The 15902-nt window shown below is 38.3% G+C and overlaps 1 protein-coding gene across 1 annotated transcript in view; it reads right to left on the bottom strand.

The window, feature by feature from the left end:
• Otogl (otogelin like) overlaps positions 1-15902 on the bottom strand; it is a 144483-nt gene that overhangs the window by 108097 nt on the left and 20484 nt on the right. Inside the window, exons 8-13 of the mRNA XM_021174947.2 lie at positions 15733-15854; positions 12188-12393; positions 7012-7139; positions 6516-6622; positions 1724-1830; positions 1378-1503 (exon numbers count right to left, since the gene is read on the bottom strand). Of these exons, the coding sequence (XP_021030606.2) occupies positions 1378-1503; positions 1724-1830; positions 6516-6622; positions 7012-7139; positions 12188-12393; positions 15733-15854 (796 nt within the window). The remainder of the gene's footprint in view (positions 1-1377; positions 1504-1723; positions 1831-6515; positions 6623-7011; positions 7140-12187; positions 12394-15732; positions 15855-15902) is intronic.

The raw sequence follows: 15902 nt of genomic DNA on the forward strand, positions 1-15902 counted from the left end.
AGCAAGCAAGCAAGCAAGCAAGCAAGCAAGCAAGCAAGCAAGAAAGCAAGAAAGCAAGAAAGCAAGAAAGCAAGAAAGCAAGAAAGCAAGAAAGCAAGAAAGCAAGAAAGCAAGAAAGCAAGAAAGAAAGAAAGAAAGAAAGAAAGAAAGAAAGAAAGAAAGATAGAAAGAGAAGGTATATCATTGGTGTATGTTCTGTTCAGTCCAAGATAAAAAGAGATTTATACTACTGTCACCCAGATATAAAAGAATTCAACAGTGCTACTCAATGGTCCAATGTACTGAATCCCTTACATCTTTGGGAAATAAAATGAAGACAGAGCAGAACTTAAATCAGTTCTTCCATCCACTGGCCCTTTTCATAGTAAGGTTTTATAGGGAGTATTGGCATGTGTGTTTTTGGCTGTAAATAAACATATCAACACTACCACTGGTTTACTGTAGTGTTATCTCAGAAAAGGGGCTGGAAAAAAAATCACTTAATACCTCTAATTATTTCTGAGAACCTGAAAGATTGAACCTAGGTCTTTTGCACAGTACTTTGTCACCAAGCTGAGTGCTACAAAGCTGCATACCTAATCTCCTTTTCCTAGTTTGTATTATTTTTAAAGGGTGGAGAACAGGTTGAGCTAAGGATATGGCTCGGTGGGTAGAGTGATGCTGAGTTCACGTAGGGCTTTGAGTTTGGATCTCTAGAATGCATACAAGCCAGGACTAGTGCCGCACTCATTCAACCCCAGCAGTTGATTATTGAAAGATAGATCCCAGAACGTGGTAGTCAAATAGTACAGCCAAAATCACAAGTTCTGCAGTTCAAAGAAATACCCTATTTCAAAAAATTGGGTAGACAGTAATAGAGAAGCACACATATTGGTCTCTGGCCTCTGCACTCAGATAAATACATGCACAGTGCATCACACATGTATATGCTCAAAGGAATAGAGACAATGAGAGAGACAAAGTTCTGATCATGTTAGAGCATCTAGTCTTCTTTATAAATGTCTACCCATACCATAACTTTAAACTAAAATCTTAGAATGGAAAAATGTGAAGCCTTTTTCCTAAACTCACTTTCACACTCCAGAAAATAAAAACATATAAAGTATTAAAGATTATTAAATTCTGAAAGAACAAATTCATCACCTTAGGGATTACAAATACTAGAATCTCTGTTTCATAAAATTTTTATCAAAAAAACCCATATTCCTTTTATTAAAGACAATCAAACATTCCTCCCAGTTATTTCAAGGATTGAATGTCACAAGTTGCACTAGCACTGATGTCTAGGGAATGGACAGCATGACCAAGATGTGTTCTTCACATGACTGAGTACCACTCTAGAGGAGCGTAGGCAGGCTCTCTTCATGGGGTGCTTACCGTCTGCACAATAGCATCCATCAAGGCAGTGAAGATTGCTCCCAAGACACTGCTTCTCAAATGTGCAGCTCGGTGGGCAACAACTGATACAGTCCCGGTGGACGAAGCTGTCGTCACATTTATCAGCTGCAATGGCCAGACAGTGGGCTGTGAGTCAATTTTACCGTCTTTCTTTCAAAACTGAGTGTTCAGGAAATGTGTAAATTTACAAATACGTGAACATTTTTTTTTTAAATTCTTGTAATAAGTTAAGTTGAGAAGCTAGGTAAACTGAATTCTGAGTTCTAGGACAAAATTGCTTTCGTTTTTGTTTTGTAAAATATGTGGCTTGAAAATACAAACATACTGCATGCTGGAAAGTCATCCCTCCAGTCTTGAATGGGGAAGCCGGCGTGGGAACAGGCTCTAGCATACTCTGTGGCTGCTCGACAGTAAGTCTCATCATCATCAGTTCTAGAAAGAAAGAGAAAGAAAAGGCAGAGCCTAGTCCCATGGGAATCAGACAGAATGCTGCCTTGGAACCACTGAGTCTCAAAAGCAATGGGGCGTTGGAGAATACACTGATATTAGCTGATGTCAGAATGTGTGTCTTCCATGGCATCCCTCACAGGAGACAAGAATTTTCAAAACACACATACAAGAGATCCTAGATGAGGACACCTACCTAAATTTACTATAAAGCAGAACACCTTTATCACAGTCTGTCCATAGTTTTATTACTTTCTCTATGGGTCAAGTAAAAACTATAATGAAAAATATTTATATTTAAATTTTTTTAAAATTGCATGTATTTTTATTTCCTTACCAAATATCCTAGACCTTTTAGAATTTAATAATAGTTAAATTCAGATAAAAAAAATTTAAATGAAGTTAAAACATAACTTTATATTTCTACAAAAATATCAAGGATGAACATTTTTTTCCAAACACCTCATACTGAGTTGCCCCATAGTCTGTGGCCCTCCTAAGGATTACAGTGGCTGTTCTTGCCATAACAGTCCAAAATATTTTTGAGAGACTTGGTAAATAACATTCAACTTAAGATTTAAAAGGACATTTCCAAGCTCTTTCACTGAAGCTAGACAGTTTTACAACATTGCCACGAGTAAATTATCTCTAATTATTTTTCTTGTAATCGCTTTAGAAGCTCTCTAAACAATAATTTCTTATGGGATCTGCCAGTTCCCAGAGCAGATTAACAAGGCGCTTTCCAAATAAACAGGTTTATAACAAGGTAGCTAGCTTGGTTTTCAACCCAATCCATACTCAAAATTGGATAGTTAAGCATCTGAAAAGATAATGACCTCAAGAATGTTTCATTTTGTGACTCTCAACATTTTGGGTCTGTTAGAAAAGCCACCGTCTCAAGTTGCGCTTAGTCTGTGCTACTGTAATTGGAACCACCTAGCTTATCTGGTCTGATTAACAGAGCTTTAGAAGGCAAAGGAGAAACCTGTCCTCATAAACTTCAGGAGCTCAGAAAATTATAAGAGTACAAACAGAAAAGACTTTCTGAAAAAAGAAGTGTATGTCAAAAACGGTTGAGTTTCTAGAAGCCGTTTACCTTAAATGGTGCGTGAGTTTCCTACAACTAATATTGCTTTTGAAAGTGATTTGGGGCTTGCCACGTGATGCAACAAATATTTAAAATATCTGTCACTTCCTGCGCGTCTACGTTACTCCTGGAACCGTGCTAGGCACATAGTCTTATGACACCCGATGAAAAGCATTGCGATCAGGCAAACTGGAAACTATTATCCTTACACACTGAGAGAAAACGAACTTATTTTCCACTTGGTTGTTATCTCTAGTGAGGAAAAACAAGCATTAAATAATAGTTGTTTCTAACTCAATTGACGTTGACATGCCAAAAATTAAAAATAATTTCTTTGCTGTCAAGTTCTTATAAGGAAACCCAGGAAGGTATCATTACAAAAACCTGTACTGTTCCCATCCAAACGCCACCTCTTGTGTGGAGCCTTGCATGCAGTCTGTGACCTATCTCTGCGTTTCCATCACAAGCTGCAACCAAGTAAGTGTGCTTTTGCTGGAAAACTGCTTCTGTACCCCAGTAGAATTTAGGTTTCCAGGGTAGAGACTATGCGGACATGGCTTCTGTTTCCATGGGTGTCACTCTGCTTAGCTGGTCAGCACAAAGATGCATGGCAAGTCACACATACAGCAGAGGACTGCCTGGTCTGGCTTCAGTGAGAAGATGAACCTAACCCTCGAGAGACTTGAGGCCCCAGGGAGTGGGGATGGCTGGTGGGGTGGGGGTGAGGAAAACATCCTCTTGGAGACTGAGGAGGCAGGGGAGGAGGATGTATGGAATAGGGAGCAATCAGAGGACCGGACTGGGAGGGGGATAAAAATTGGACTTATAAAAAAAGATTATAGAAAAAAATGGCTGTCAAGTCAATTTCAATGTGTCACAATGTAAGCAAGAAATGAACGTGTTTTCAAACAGTTCACCTTTTCATTGAACAGGATCCCTCTGAATCACTTTCATAACAGTGGAAAAGAAAAGAATCATTCATTTGTTACTTAAGAAAAGGACAGAAAGATGGTAGGAAGATGTGCCCTGAAATGCTAGGAGAAGTGGAAGCTTATTCTGGGCATGTTCTACTTCCATTTTAGCAATCGCCTCTAAATTCAAACACAATACCCATCTTCTCATGTGACCTGCCTGTCCTCCTGTCCCTAAGCCTGTCTTTCTACCTCAAACACATGTCTTAATGGTCAGCTAATTTAAACCACTACACAGTAACTCTCCACTTCACTGCACTGATCCATTTGTCCTGGAAAATGGAAAAATCAGGGTTTTTTTTAATGTTAATTTTTCATAGAATGTTTATATGATGTAGATATATGAGAGAACTGGGTGAATCTCCAGTTTCCCTTTCCTTTTAGAATGCTGCATATTTTCTAGATGTATGGATACTCAGGAAAAGACATTGCTAGTCTTCTATGCCTCTGAGTGTGACCATGTTTCTACATTCTGGTCCAACAGGCTTAAAATGTGTGCTATAGGGTTTTATATCAATCTTCTAGGTTAAAAAAAAAAAACATGCTAGCCCTTTGTTTCGTTTCTCCCTTTCTGACAGCTAACATGGAGATGTAAGAGTGAGGTCTTGAAACTGAGAATAATGCAAGGACATCATGTATCGACAAGACTACAGAGTCACTGTGAAGCTTTGGGAGCTGAGCCATGATGTTAATCCAAGAGCAATTACTGGCTTGAACTTTTAAATGAGAGAAGTATAAACATTCCATTTAGTTTTATCCACTGTTACTTTGGCTATTGAAGGAGCCAAACCAATAAATAGAGAATGGCTTTCTTGAATCTACCAAAAGATACTTTATCTCAGCCTACAAAAGAAGTGGTGCTTGAGATGAGTATGACAACGTCACTCAGGAAAGTTCTCAAACAATGGGTACAAGCAACTGTGGAGAGAGAATACCTTCATAATTCTGTATAAACGGGGGAAACAAGGGACATGCCTACCTCTGTGGAGCTTGAAAAGGAAAAAGCAAGTTTGGGTAAAAACTACAAAGACAAAGCAAATAGTGCTTAGTTTTTAAAAAGAGAGAAGAGAATGTTTCAAAAATGCATAGGAAGGTCAATGACCACTGTTGGGGAAGAGAAGCTATTTGACATCTTTGACTCATGTAGGAACCACTGGAGTTGGAAACTGTCTACATAAGTCAAGGCATGATTGCACTCGACCCAAAGCCAAGCCACAAAGCCAATCAGTTTGCTTTAATATTTGGAAAACATCAGTACATTCAATATACTTTTATAATCATGCTGATCTAAAGAAGAGTATTGATCTCAAAAAGGAATTGATTTAAAGAAGAGTATTTATAGGCAACGTAGTTTCAATGCTATTTCTACTTTTTTTTAAAAAAAATTACCTTTGATTAAAGTAGAGAACACAACAAGCTACCCAAACTACAGCTGATTTTACTTGACCAAAAATTATTCAGCTGTTCTACAAAAATATTCAAGCATACTATTTTTATTCCTTGGCTTTCATTAAATATTCAAATATACAAAAATCCCTGAAGTACCCTCAAATATCCAAGATGACGAATCACATATACTTGATAACTAAAAATAAGCAAAATTGAAAAAGGGTTCAACAATGGATAATTTTTCATAATTTCTATGACAGAGAGTGTGATCAGTTTGTTGCCTAGACAACTTTCTATCCTGGATGTTGTTGACCTCAGTTAGCATAAAGAAATCTGTGGCCATGGATAGGAAAACATCAAAGGCTTATTTCTAGTCATTTCCAGTTGAAATTGAGCATTTCCTTCAATTGTGCATAAAGGCTTTAAGTCAAAATGTTATTTACAATGTAAGGTTATTAGCAACATGTGATTTTTGCCAGCAATATATCTTATTTTTTCATGTGCTCTCATTTCTCATTTTAATTGGAGAATTACAAATTATTGTTTGCACTTCTCATGGTGTTAAATTTCAGCAGTTATTAAATATTAAATATATTTTCTTATTTGTAATCATTCCATTCATTTACATCTCAAATGATAACCCACTTCCTGGTTACCCCTCTACCAACCCCCCATCCCACATCCACCCTCCACCCTCCCCTTTGCCTGTATGAGAGTATTCTCCCACCCACCCATCCTCTCCTTCCCCACCAGTCTAGCATCCTCCTATTCTGGGGCATGAACCCCCCCACCCCCCGCCCTGGACCAAGGGCTTTCCCATTGATGTCAGGCAATGCCATCCTCAGATACATGTCTATGAGAAGTTGGTTTCTTTAACTCTCTAGATGACTATTCCACGAGTTTCCTTTATAATATTGCTCTATTGTAAGGATTTTAAATATTAGTGCACACAAGTTTCTACAGACATCTCTAGAATCTAAAAATGAGCCAATAGAACAAAATATTTAAAAGCTATGAGATTTGGCATCTTCTACGTAGAACAGCTAACTACCTGTTAGACTTGTTAAGACAGTCAGCTTCTCACAACTACTTGTTAGTCCAGGGTGGGCTTGACATTTAGCGCTCTGTGGCAAGCTGCTGAGATGGGTGTATTATAGAAGTACATCTGCCCTTAGTTTGGGAGGCGGGAGAAATTTATTGCAAATACTAATTGTTTCACTTACTTGCACAGGTCATTAACACAGCTGGCAATGTATAAGTATGGATCAATGTATTCGTGGCAGCTCAGAAAGGGGAACTGTAACAATATCTGGCATTTGAAGAAGATTGCCTGTGCAAAAGACAGATGCCGATCATCAGACACGTCGCTGGCACAGGAGTATGTTCGTTCCATGTGGTATTAATCTATTTGCTGAACTCTCTGTTCTCATCAGGAAAGGGCAGATAATTTACACGTATAAAATGCAATGAACAGTTCCCAAGCTATGCGTTTTCTAGATGAATTACTGAAATGATGAATCCCATTATATCCCCGACTTCTGAAATTAATATGAAGTCATTCCATATTGCAATTATATAATGTTAATTCAATAATTTAATTGTACTGTATTTGCATCAAAATGCTTAATGCTAAAAATGCAAAAGCAGATTAGGATTAAGCCCAACATGCTCCGTTACTTGTTTTTTGTTCTTTTGGGTTTTTTTTTTTCCTGAACTTACCTCAAATGCAGGCATTCCACTGGAACATGGATTTGGAAAGTCTGAGGGCGTGGGCACACATTTAGTATCATCTGGAGTTAGCACCAGCCAGCTATTTGCAAACATAGCAATGTCTTCTGTGTAGTCCTCTATTGCATTCAGACACAAAGAGAGTTGTATTAGTGTCATTTTCTCAAATCTTAATAAATCTTATTTAAAATTCTTCTGATTGGGTAAGATGTCTCAGCCAGTGTTTGTCACACAGCATGGGAACCTGAGTTTGATCAGCAGAACCCATGTAAACATGCCTGACCCAACAGTGTACACTTAGAATTGTAATGCTTAAGAGGCCAAGGAAAACAAATCCCCAGGGCTCACTGGCCATACTTGATGAGTTCCAGGCCAGTGAGAGACCCAGTTTAAAAGGAGGTAGATGGTATTCCTGAGAACAAAACCTGAGGTTGTTCTATGATCTCCACATGCAAATGCACATTTGTGCACACTAACACATCTACACATGCATGAGTGCACACACAAATGAGCACACACACAAAGACACATGCACACATTTTTTAAAGTTATTTTCCACTTTGAGAGTAAACAACAACAACAACAAAATGTATTGAAACTGTAAAAACATTTCAGAAGACACACGTAGAGCTGATGTGAGAGCAGAGAAGAAACCAACAAAAATAAATCTAAGAAGTGAATCTGTTTCGCCTGAATATTATGAACAGTAAATTGAAACATGGTTCAAAGGGATCCCAGTATTAGGGAGCCTAACTGATCCGAGAATAATTAAGGAGAAGTATTTAAGAGCTTATATATGACCCAACAGACAGTTGGTGAACAGCCTGTAATGGATCGGGTTTAAGTTGCTTCGTCACCTGGCCTTTAAATAAGTTCAAGACGAGATATGAAAATTAATCCTGCTCCAGATTCAGATAAGGCTGAATCTCAAATCTCACAGACAGAAGGAGTTCAGATTGGAGCTTTGAATTTTCTGCCACGCGGACTTGATGGTGGTGACCACTGTGCTGATTAATCCGAATCTCAAGTGAAATCCTTCTCTGTTCTCCCTGAGCACATCTACGTAGGGAGGTGGTACGTGTGGGCTACTAGCAAATGCTGCCTACACTCATTGTTTACAGGAGTGCTTTGCTCCTTGCTAACATTCCAAACTTCCCTATAGCCTTGGAGAGTAGGCAGGGTAGGCACCTGCCACGCCCACCCCATAACTCCCAACTCCTCCTCTTGCACAAACTTCTCCAGCCATCCTGGCTCTGGGAGTTGTTCATCCCCAATTCCCGTGTCTTCCTGGGCCTCCTACTCCTTCAAAACCACTCTCCTCAGATGTTAAGCAGGAAGATCTCAAGCCCACAGCTCTCCCGGGCTACACGTGAGTTCAGGGTCAGAATGGGTAATTTAGCAAGACTCAAACTGGAAGCAAAGGAAGGCTGGGATGTAGTTCAGTGATCGAGCTCTTCCCTAGTATGTACATGCTCCCCAGGTTCAATTCCTAGTATTTTAAAAATAAACTGGTTTTTTAAAAAAACCATATGTTACAATTATGTTTTAAAATCAATTCATAAAATTTGTAATATGATAATATTCACTAAGTATTAAATTACATTAAATTAAAAATTAAACAGGTTTTAAAGAAGCACTCTTCAGTTGGTCAGTTTCCTCTCTTCATTTTGGACTCCTTTAATGTGACTACTATCTATGTGGCTAAATATAATTTCCAGATCATTGCCGACATTGGCTATTCTATTGTTCTTATCTCATTTCCCACTTTCCATCAAAGCTGTTATTTCTCACAAAAATCATGTTCTAATTTGTCTCTTTATTTATCTCACCTTCTATTACAATAAATGAGAGACTGGCTTCACTGTTTTAGCCCTGTGTCCTTTGTTTAATATCAAATATGTAGCCTATGCTCAAACTTACCAAATAAATGAATGGAAAGTGTAGATGAATGTACAGTATTTATTAAATTATATTCTTGATCCTACAAGAATATCTGGCCTCCTTTGTGATCTCTGAAATTGATGGGTACGTTATACACTGACCAAAACCTGCTCTAAAATGCTTATTTAAAAGTGAAAAAAAAAAAAACTGATGTTTTCCGTAAGTAGCGGAATAGCCCTATCTCACTTCAAAGGTACATGCCATATTTGAAATAAATAACACAGTTTTTTAAGTCTGAAGAACAAAAATGTTTCCAAAAGTTCAACTCATTTCAACAAAACAGCCTGATCCTTGGGTTAGTTTCTCAGCTTGTGGGTCATGGCTACTTTGGAGTTTCATATCTGATATCCTGCATATCACATATTTACATTACAATTCATAACAGTGGCAAAATAACAGCTATGAAGTAACAACGAAAGGAATTTTATGGTTGGAGGTCACCACAGTGAGAGGAACTAACCATATGAAAGGGTGGCAGGACTAGGGAGGTGGAGAATCACTGCACTGGAGTTTACATTAGCTTTTGATTCAAGTGTTTAACAAGTCCTACGACATCATATTAGTAAAAGAGCCATGCATGTCATTTATTGTAAGACTTTTAATCCATATCCATTAGTTCAGAAGCCCTTAAACCTAAATTACAATGCTTCCTATGGGAGATGCTGTGGGGAGAATAATGCCTTGAGTGAGCATATTGGGATGCAATCGTGATGAATTGCTATTGGTTATTAAGTTGGGAGGAAAGTGGGTGTAAAGCAGGCCCTTTGTGTTGGTGTGAAACAAGGCTAAGACATGACCTAGGAACATGGCGTCCTTATCTAGACACCAAATTGAGTTCCTCCTCCTAGCACAGAAGTTCTGAGAAGGCTCATTGCCCTGCGAAGTCATCTTTGAAGGATAAGAAGGGACACAAGGAGAAATCGTTTTAATTACTCTTGGGAAGCTGCATAATCAATAGTACGCCACCAGACTATCCAACACTTGATCCAATCGGCAGAGCCTGTGCTGAGCTTTAAGCAAACACCAGACTCTTTAGAGCCAAAGGCGTCAAGCTTGCCTCTAGAAATTATGCTGCATCTTTACAATATGGGAAGAAATAAAAAAGCCGGCTCTTTTAGTGTCCTTACGACTTGCTTTGGCCTTGTGCTATCTGCCAGACTCTGAAGGAGTGATTGCCTTTTCTTGGACTTCTTTCTGCAACAGACATGCAAGAGTCTGCTCCTCCCCTGAAAGCTCATCCCTAATTCAGTTTGACTCCATTGCTCTTCCCAATGGCTCTTCACCTAATAGACCTTTGCTTGCTGCTCCCTTCACGGACTTCACCGCCAGGAATCATTCCCTGTTCCAGAAATCCTGAGCAGACTGTCCCTGCACACAGGTGCCTGGTCCACCTTCCTGACTCTAACAAGAGCGGATGCTGTTTTCCACCCTCGTTCCACACCAGGTTCTCTGACAGTCCTGGCAAAAGTCATTCAACGCAATCTTGTCTAACTCCCACATTAAGAACTGGACTGAGGATTATGTTCTATTTTTTTAATGAAACTTTCCAAATACTCCTTCCTAACTAACGTAGTCTCAGGTCTCCAAATTTGTAAGCCTCCTCATTTCCAATACCCAATGGAGGCAAGAACCATTTCACGATGCTGCTGATCGTGTCGACTTATATTGTGCTCACGGACTTCTGAGCACTTCCATTTACATTTTCTCATTAGATATTCACGCACTGGGAGGCACTGAGGGCCGTTTTCATTATTTCTATTCTATATATGAGAAAATTGACTCATTGGAGCCAGGCTCTCCAATCTAGCGCTTGGTAAACAAGTCCTGTTGATAAATTATCCATGGAGTGGGAGTAAAATGTTTGTATTTTACTGAGGCCATCTTAAAAATATACAAAAATGCATTTCAACTCCTGTGGGATACCTACAGATAATTGCAAGGTAAATAACATAAACTGAGTATTATGTATGTGATGGCCAATCTACATGTTTACAAGAGGTGTCTCACTTAATCCTTGACACTATGAAAATATATACTGTCACATCGTTACCATTAAAAAGTGTAATAAATAGCAAAGCAGATTTTTCCCCACATTCTGACTTGCAAAATGCATACTGAGGAATGTTCTTTTAACATCCATTAAAGTACAACATACAGACCAACTATCATTAAGTTTGTAATACAGAACAATATTCTGTAACAAACCAGTTTAAAGGCAATTGTTAGCAATTGTGTCTGATTGTGCTCAAGTGTAATAACATCTAACCCAATTCTAATAGAATCAGCAGATAGCTGCATTATATTGGAAACTGTGACTTCACTATACAATTGAGAAAATACTAAACACTGTACAAAATGATATGAGGGTTAGCAACAATGATGCTATGCGCTCATAATCAACATTATAACAAACAATAAGCTACATTTTTACTATCACTGATCACTCAGTTAGTCCAAAATTCCTATATAACTCTTTCCCAGCAACAGAAAGATTCAATGATGCAACTTCAGAAATATGTAAGAGTGGAAGCATGGTCCCAGGCCAGGTTCACTGGTATAAAGACAATGTTCTTTTCTTATATAACCTCATTATGTGGACATGAATCATAATTATGCCTTATGGTTCTCTTACTCCTCAATAGTCTCCAAAGAGAGGTGGACTTTGTAACTAGTGACTCCCTAAGATGGGTTTCATCCCATAGATTCTATAGGCAACCAGAAAATCATATAAAATCTTTGCCAGTTGCTTTGCCAGATGGGTAATCCTGATTTCATTCCATCATCTTTACAAAATATTATTTGGCAGTCATTTTAATTCATTATTGTCAAAATTGGATACAAAATATCTTTTCTCCTAAGGTAAGCAGGTTAGCCAAAAGGTTTAAATCACTAGACCATGAACTCCAAGGATGGAGAATTGCTCATTTGTTCATTGCCATTCCCAAGACCCCACAGCAGTATATGTAGTATCCATGAAATTCCTGTTACAAATTGAAAGCTCAATTAACACTTGCTATGTGAGCAAGTGCTACATCTTAACTTAGCAAATGTTGGCACGTAATCAGAAAATGTTTTCCTTCTTGACCTCAACTTAAAATCACTTAACGGGAAAAATGGCAGCCAAGGACTTTCCATCACAAATCAAGTGTTCTGGCTACTATCTGCTGTTGGCCGAAGAAAAACAACTCTAAAAGGCTTGCTCCTTTCTCATGTTCTAGCTCCTTACCTTGCAGAATCACAAAGTCGTCTGACTGGATGCCATTATAATTTGCACACAAGCCACATGATTTCCCTCTGTGCTCCTCAGAGAGTTTGAGGTAAATTCCCGATATTCCATCCCAAGCCAAAGAAAATCCAAAGGTCGTCTTCACCAGAATGTAGTCAGCTAGCTTCTCAAAGTGCACCTGCCCAATTGTCTGAGGCAGAGATAAACTGGAAAACAGAGCAATGGGATGCAAGAACTATGACCAAGTTAAAGTTACATGTGGCGTGTTCTCAAGATCATTGCACAGAATGAATGAGCTATGCAGTGAGAGCCTCAAAAGTTTCCTTCTGTAGCAAATCTCAACATTCCTGACAAGTTTAATTTAAACAAGAAGCTAAAGAAAGTTCCGCTGATGTAGAGTTAATATTTGCAACTTACTAGTTGTTTCAAAAACCAGAAATATATAGCCATGAAAATTATACATGACCTATTCAGTGTAGAAACTAGTTCTATATATTTGGAATAGTGAAGGTTAAAGAATATTTTTTATTTGGAAGAGTTAAAGATAACCTAAAAATTCTGCTCAATAATTCTGAAGTACAGAATGCAATAGCCAAAATATGTGATGCCCTTGGGGTCTGGTTTGATTTCATTTTATTTCGAACCAAAAAGAACTAACAAAATGGACATTGCAAAAGTATAGTGAATCACGAAGACAATAAGAGAGCACTGTGCCCCTTCGATTTATAAATGGGGCAGTAAAGAGCAGGTTCAAATCATAAAATAAATTTGAGAAGCTCACTTTTATTTATTAGGGTAGTTATATCAAAATAAAATTATAAACCATGGTATAAAATAGGTGCTTATAATAGGTATGGTCTATCATATATATAACATATCATATATCATGTATCATATATCATATATTATAATAATATATAAGATATCTATAACCATGAGCACAAAGGTTATTCTAACATAAATATTTATAGAATAGTTATAGTCAAAGTAACTATGAATCTAATTAGATAATAAAAGACTAGTTAACAAAAATGTTATGACTAAAAGCTAAATATAAAGAGTTCATAATAAAAGTTAGTATGAAATAACAATGGATGTTTTACATTTTAGAATTTACAAGTTTATAAGAATCTGTTTTTTAAGCCGGGCAGTGGTGGTGTGTGCCTTTAATCCCAGCACTTGGAAGGCAGAGGCTGGCAGATTTCTGAGTTTGAGTCCAGCATGGTCTACAGAGTGGGTTCCAAGACAGCTAGGGCTACACAGAAAAACCCTGTTTCAAAAAACCAAAAAATTAATCTGTTTTTTAAGGTAGTAGATGATATGATCATATTTTACATTAATGAGATTCTAATTTGTGGGAAGAGTGGCTGTGGTAAATTGGGGATTTGTTTTGCTTCTGTTAGTCATCGGTGTCTGTCAGTTCTCCTCCTCTAAAATTTAATCAAATACATATCTTTAAGAGAAAATTGGGAATCTGTAATTATCTGTTTATGACTCAAAAGTGTGCTAATGAAGATGGGGTGATACAAGGAGAACAGACTGCAATCAGCCTAAGACATTCTCTATGCAGAATGTGTGTGGGGTTCTGGCTTTAGATTGGAGCTGGAAATAGTAAAATATAAGCAGATAGGAACGCTCATATTTATGCTAAGAAAGTACCCAGAGCTTCTATATCAAAACTCCTTACTTCACAGTTCAAATAACTGAAAGCCAGGGGTGAAATGCTATACTCGTTTGACCTCCTTGGATCTCCCTCAAGAGCAAAAAAGAAGAGAAAATGGAGGAGGAGGGGAGGAGAAGGAGGAGGAGAAAGGAGAAGAAGAAGAGAAGGAGGAGGAGAAGGAGATAGAGAAAGGAAGAAGGAGGAGAAGATATTAATGCAAAAAGCATTGTCAAACAATAGATTCACCCTTCACCTATCATAGAACTGGAATTCCTTGGAGAAACACTTTTTTATTACTGAAACCAATTATGTCTTCCATTTAACAAATCACTTTTCATGAAAATTTTTCTGAAGAAAATCCATTTTGCAAGGCATGATCATTGTAAGTTAACATTACCTAAAAGCCCAAATGAAAAGTTATCAGAACATGTAAATTCAGCTCTAGGAAATGTGTGCTGAACTACATTATCTTTCCATTCAGATATTCAGCTTTCTTTTATAAGAAAATAGTCAAGTATACTCTATCTTTGTCTGTCTCTGAGTCTGACTGTCTCTTTGCCTCTCTGTCCCTCTCTGTGTCTCTTCTCTGCCTGGTGTGTGTGTGTGTGTGTGTGTGTGTGTGTGTGTGTGTGTGTGTGTACAAGTGTGCGTGCACGTTTGTGTGTGTATGTTACTCTTAGCATATACTGCTGTCCTCTCCTTCTCTGTTAAGGTCCTTGCTTAAATCTGTACTGACAACCAAAACCTTAAAAACAAACAACTTTGTTTAAATAAAATATCAGAAAATGATAAGGAAACAATAAGCCCAGAAATCTGGGCCCCCTGGTACATGTCTGATTCCCCAACACTCAGAAGCCTTAGGCAAAAGAACTCCTGTGAGTTCTTAGTCATCCTGCTCTTCATAGCAAGGACCAGGCCAAAAGATACGTATGGCAAGACCTTGTACTACAAAAAGAAAAGGCATTGAAAAACAAATATCCCCAAAGCGGGTGAGGGCTGCTCCTGGTTGCAGGAGTGACATGACACTCCCTGAGGCTTTATTCAAAGCCCTTTTTCAATGATGCTCGTACCCTGGGCTGACTCAGGATGGAGGCAAAGCATCAACATTAGTGTCCTGCATCTGAAGGAACCTCAAGGCTCATACCCCCAGCAGTGAGCTCTGAATGATGGATAGAACTGTTCCATCTCACTGTTTACTTTTCCTGGCCTAGCTCGGCTAGGAAATGTTTAAATCTGGGTGTCTTTGTAATTATTTAGATTGGAAAGGAAATTATTCCCCATGATTCCTGATTATAACTGTGCAAAATCTCTGTCTAACATAAACATATCCTTCCCCAAAACTCTCAGGTCATGTCGTTGGCAGGCAGGAAGCCACAGTGGCTGCACTGATCTATCAACAAAGATAGCTATTTACTGGCAGAGTCTTTGTCCGAACTTTCAGTGGAAACTCTCAAGTGACACCCAAGCCTCATTCTCACAGACTTGGAAGGACTTCCAGAATCATTTGCAAATAATAATAATAATAATAAAGTCAATTTAAAGGAAAAGAGAAAATATTGAAGAGGTCTAAAGGAATTAGACTTGAACTATATAAAGATAACTCTCGATGACACCCTCTGGAGAGCATAACATTCCTGTGTGCAGCTCTGAAAACCCACCTGCATCAAACATACTAGGATGTGAACCTGCTAGATTCTTTGCTGCCTGGGGAGCATGATGTCTCTGTGATACTCCTGTAAAAGTCAGCTGAAGAACAAGTCCTCTCCTCCTCCTCCTCCTCCTCCTCCTCCTCCTCCCTGTAATTCACTTCTGGTCTGAGACATCTAAATTTTCAATTAATCTCTAGCATCAGATTCATAGACCCTTTTCCCCTTCATCTTACCTGAGCCCATTCTTTCTTATTTCATGTCCATAGATTCTAATTTCCTCTTGGTTTGAAAAAAATAAGCTGATGGAGCGGTAACAAGAATACACGGAACCAAGGCACTTTGGGCTGTTATGGACCTGGAAAAGAAAGAAATAAGGGAAGAAAGAAAGAGAGAGAGAGAGAGA

The sequence above is a fragment of the Mus caroli genome, chromosome 10 (genome assembly GCF_900094665.2).
Source record: "Mus caroli chromosome 10, CAROLI_EIJ_v1.1, whole genome shotgun sequence".
Classification (NCBI taxonomy): domain Eukaryota; kingdom Metazoa; phylum Chordata; class Mammalia; order Rodentia; family Muridae; genus Mus; species Mus caroli.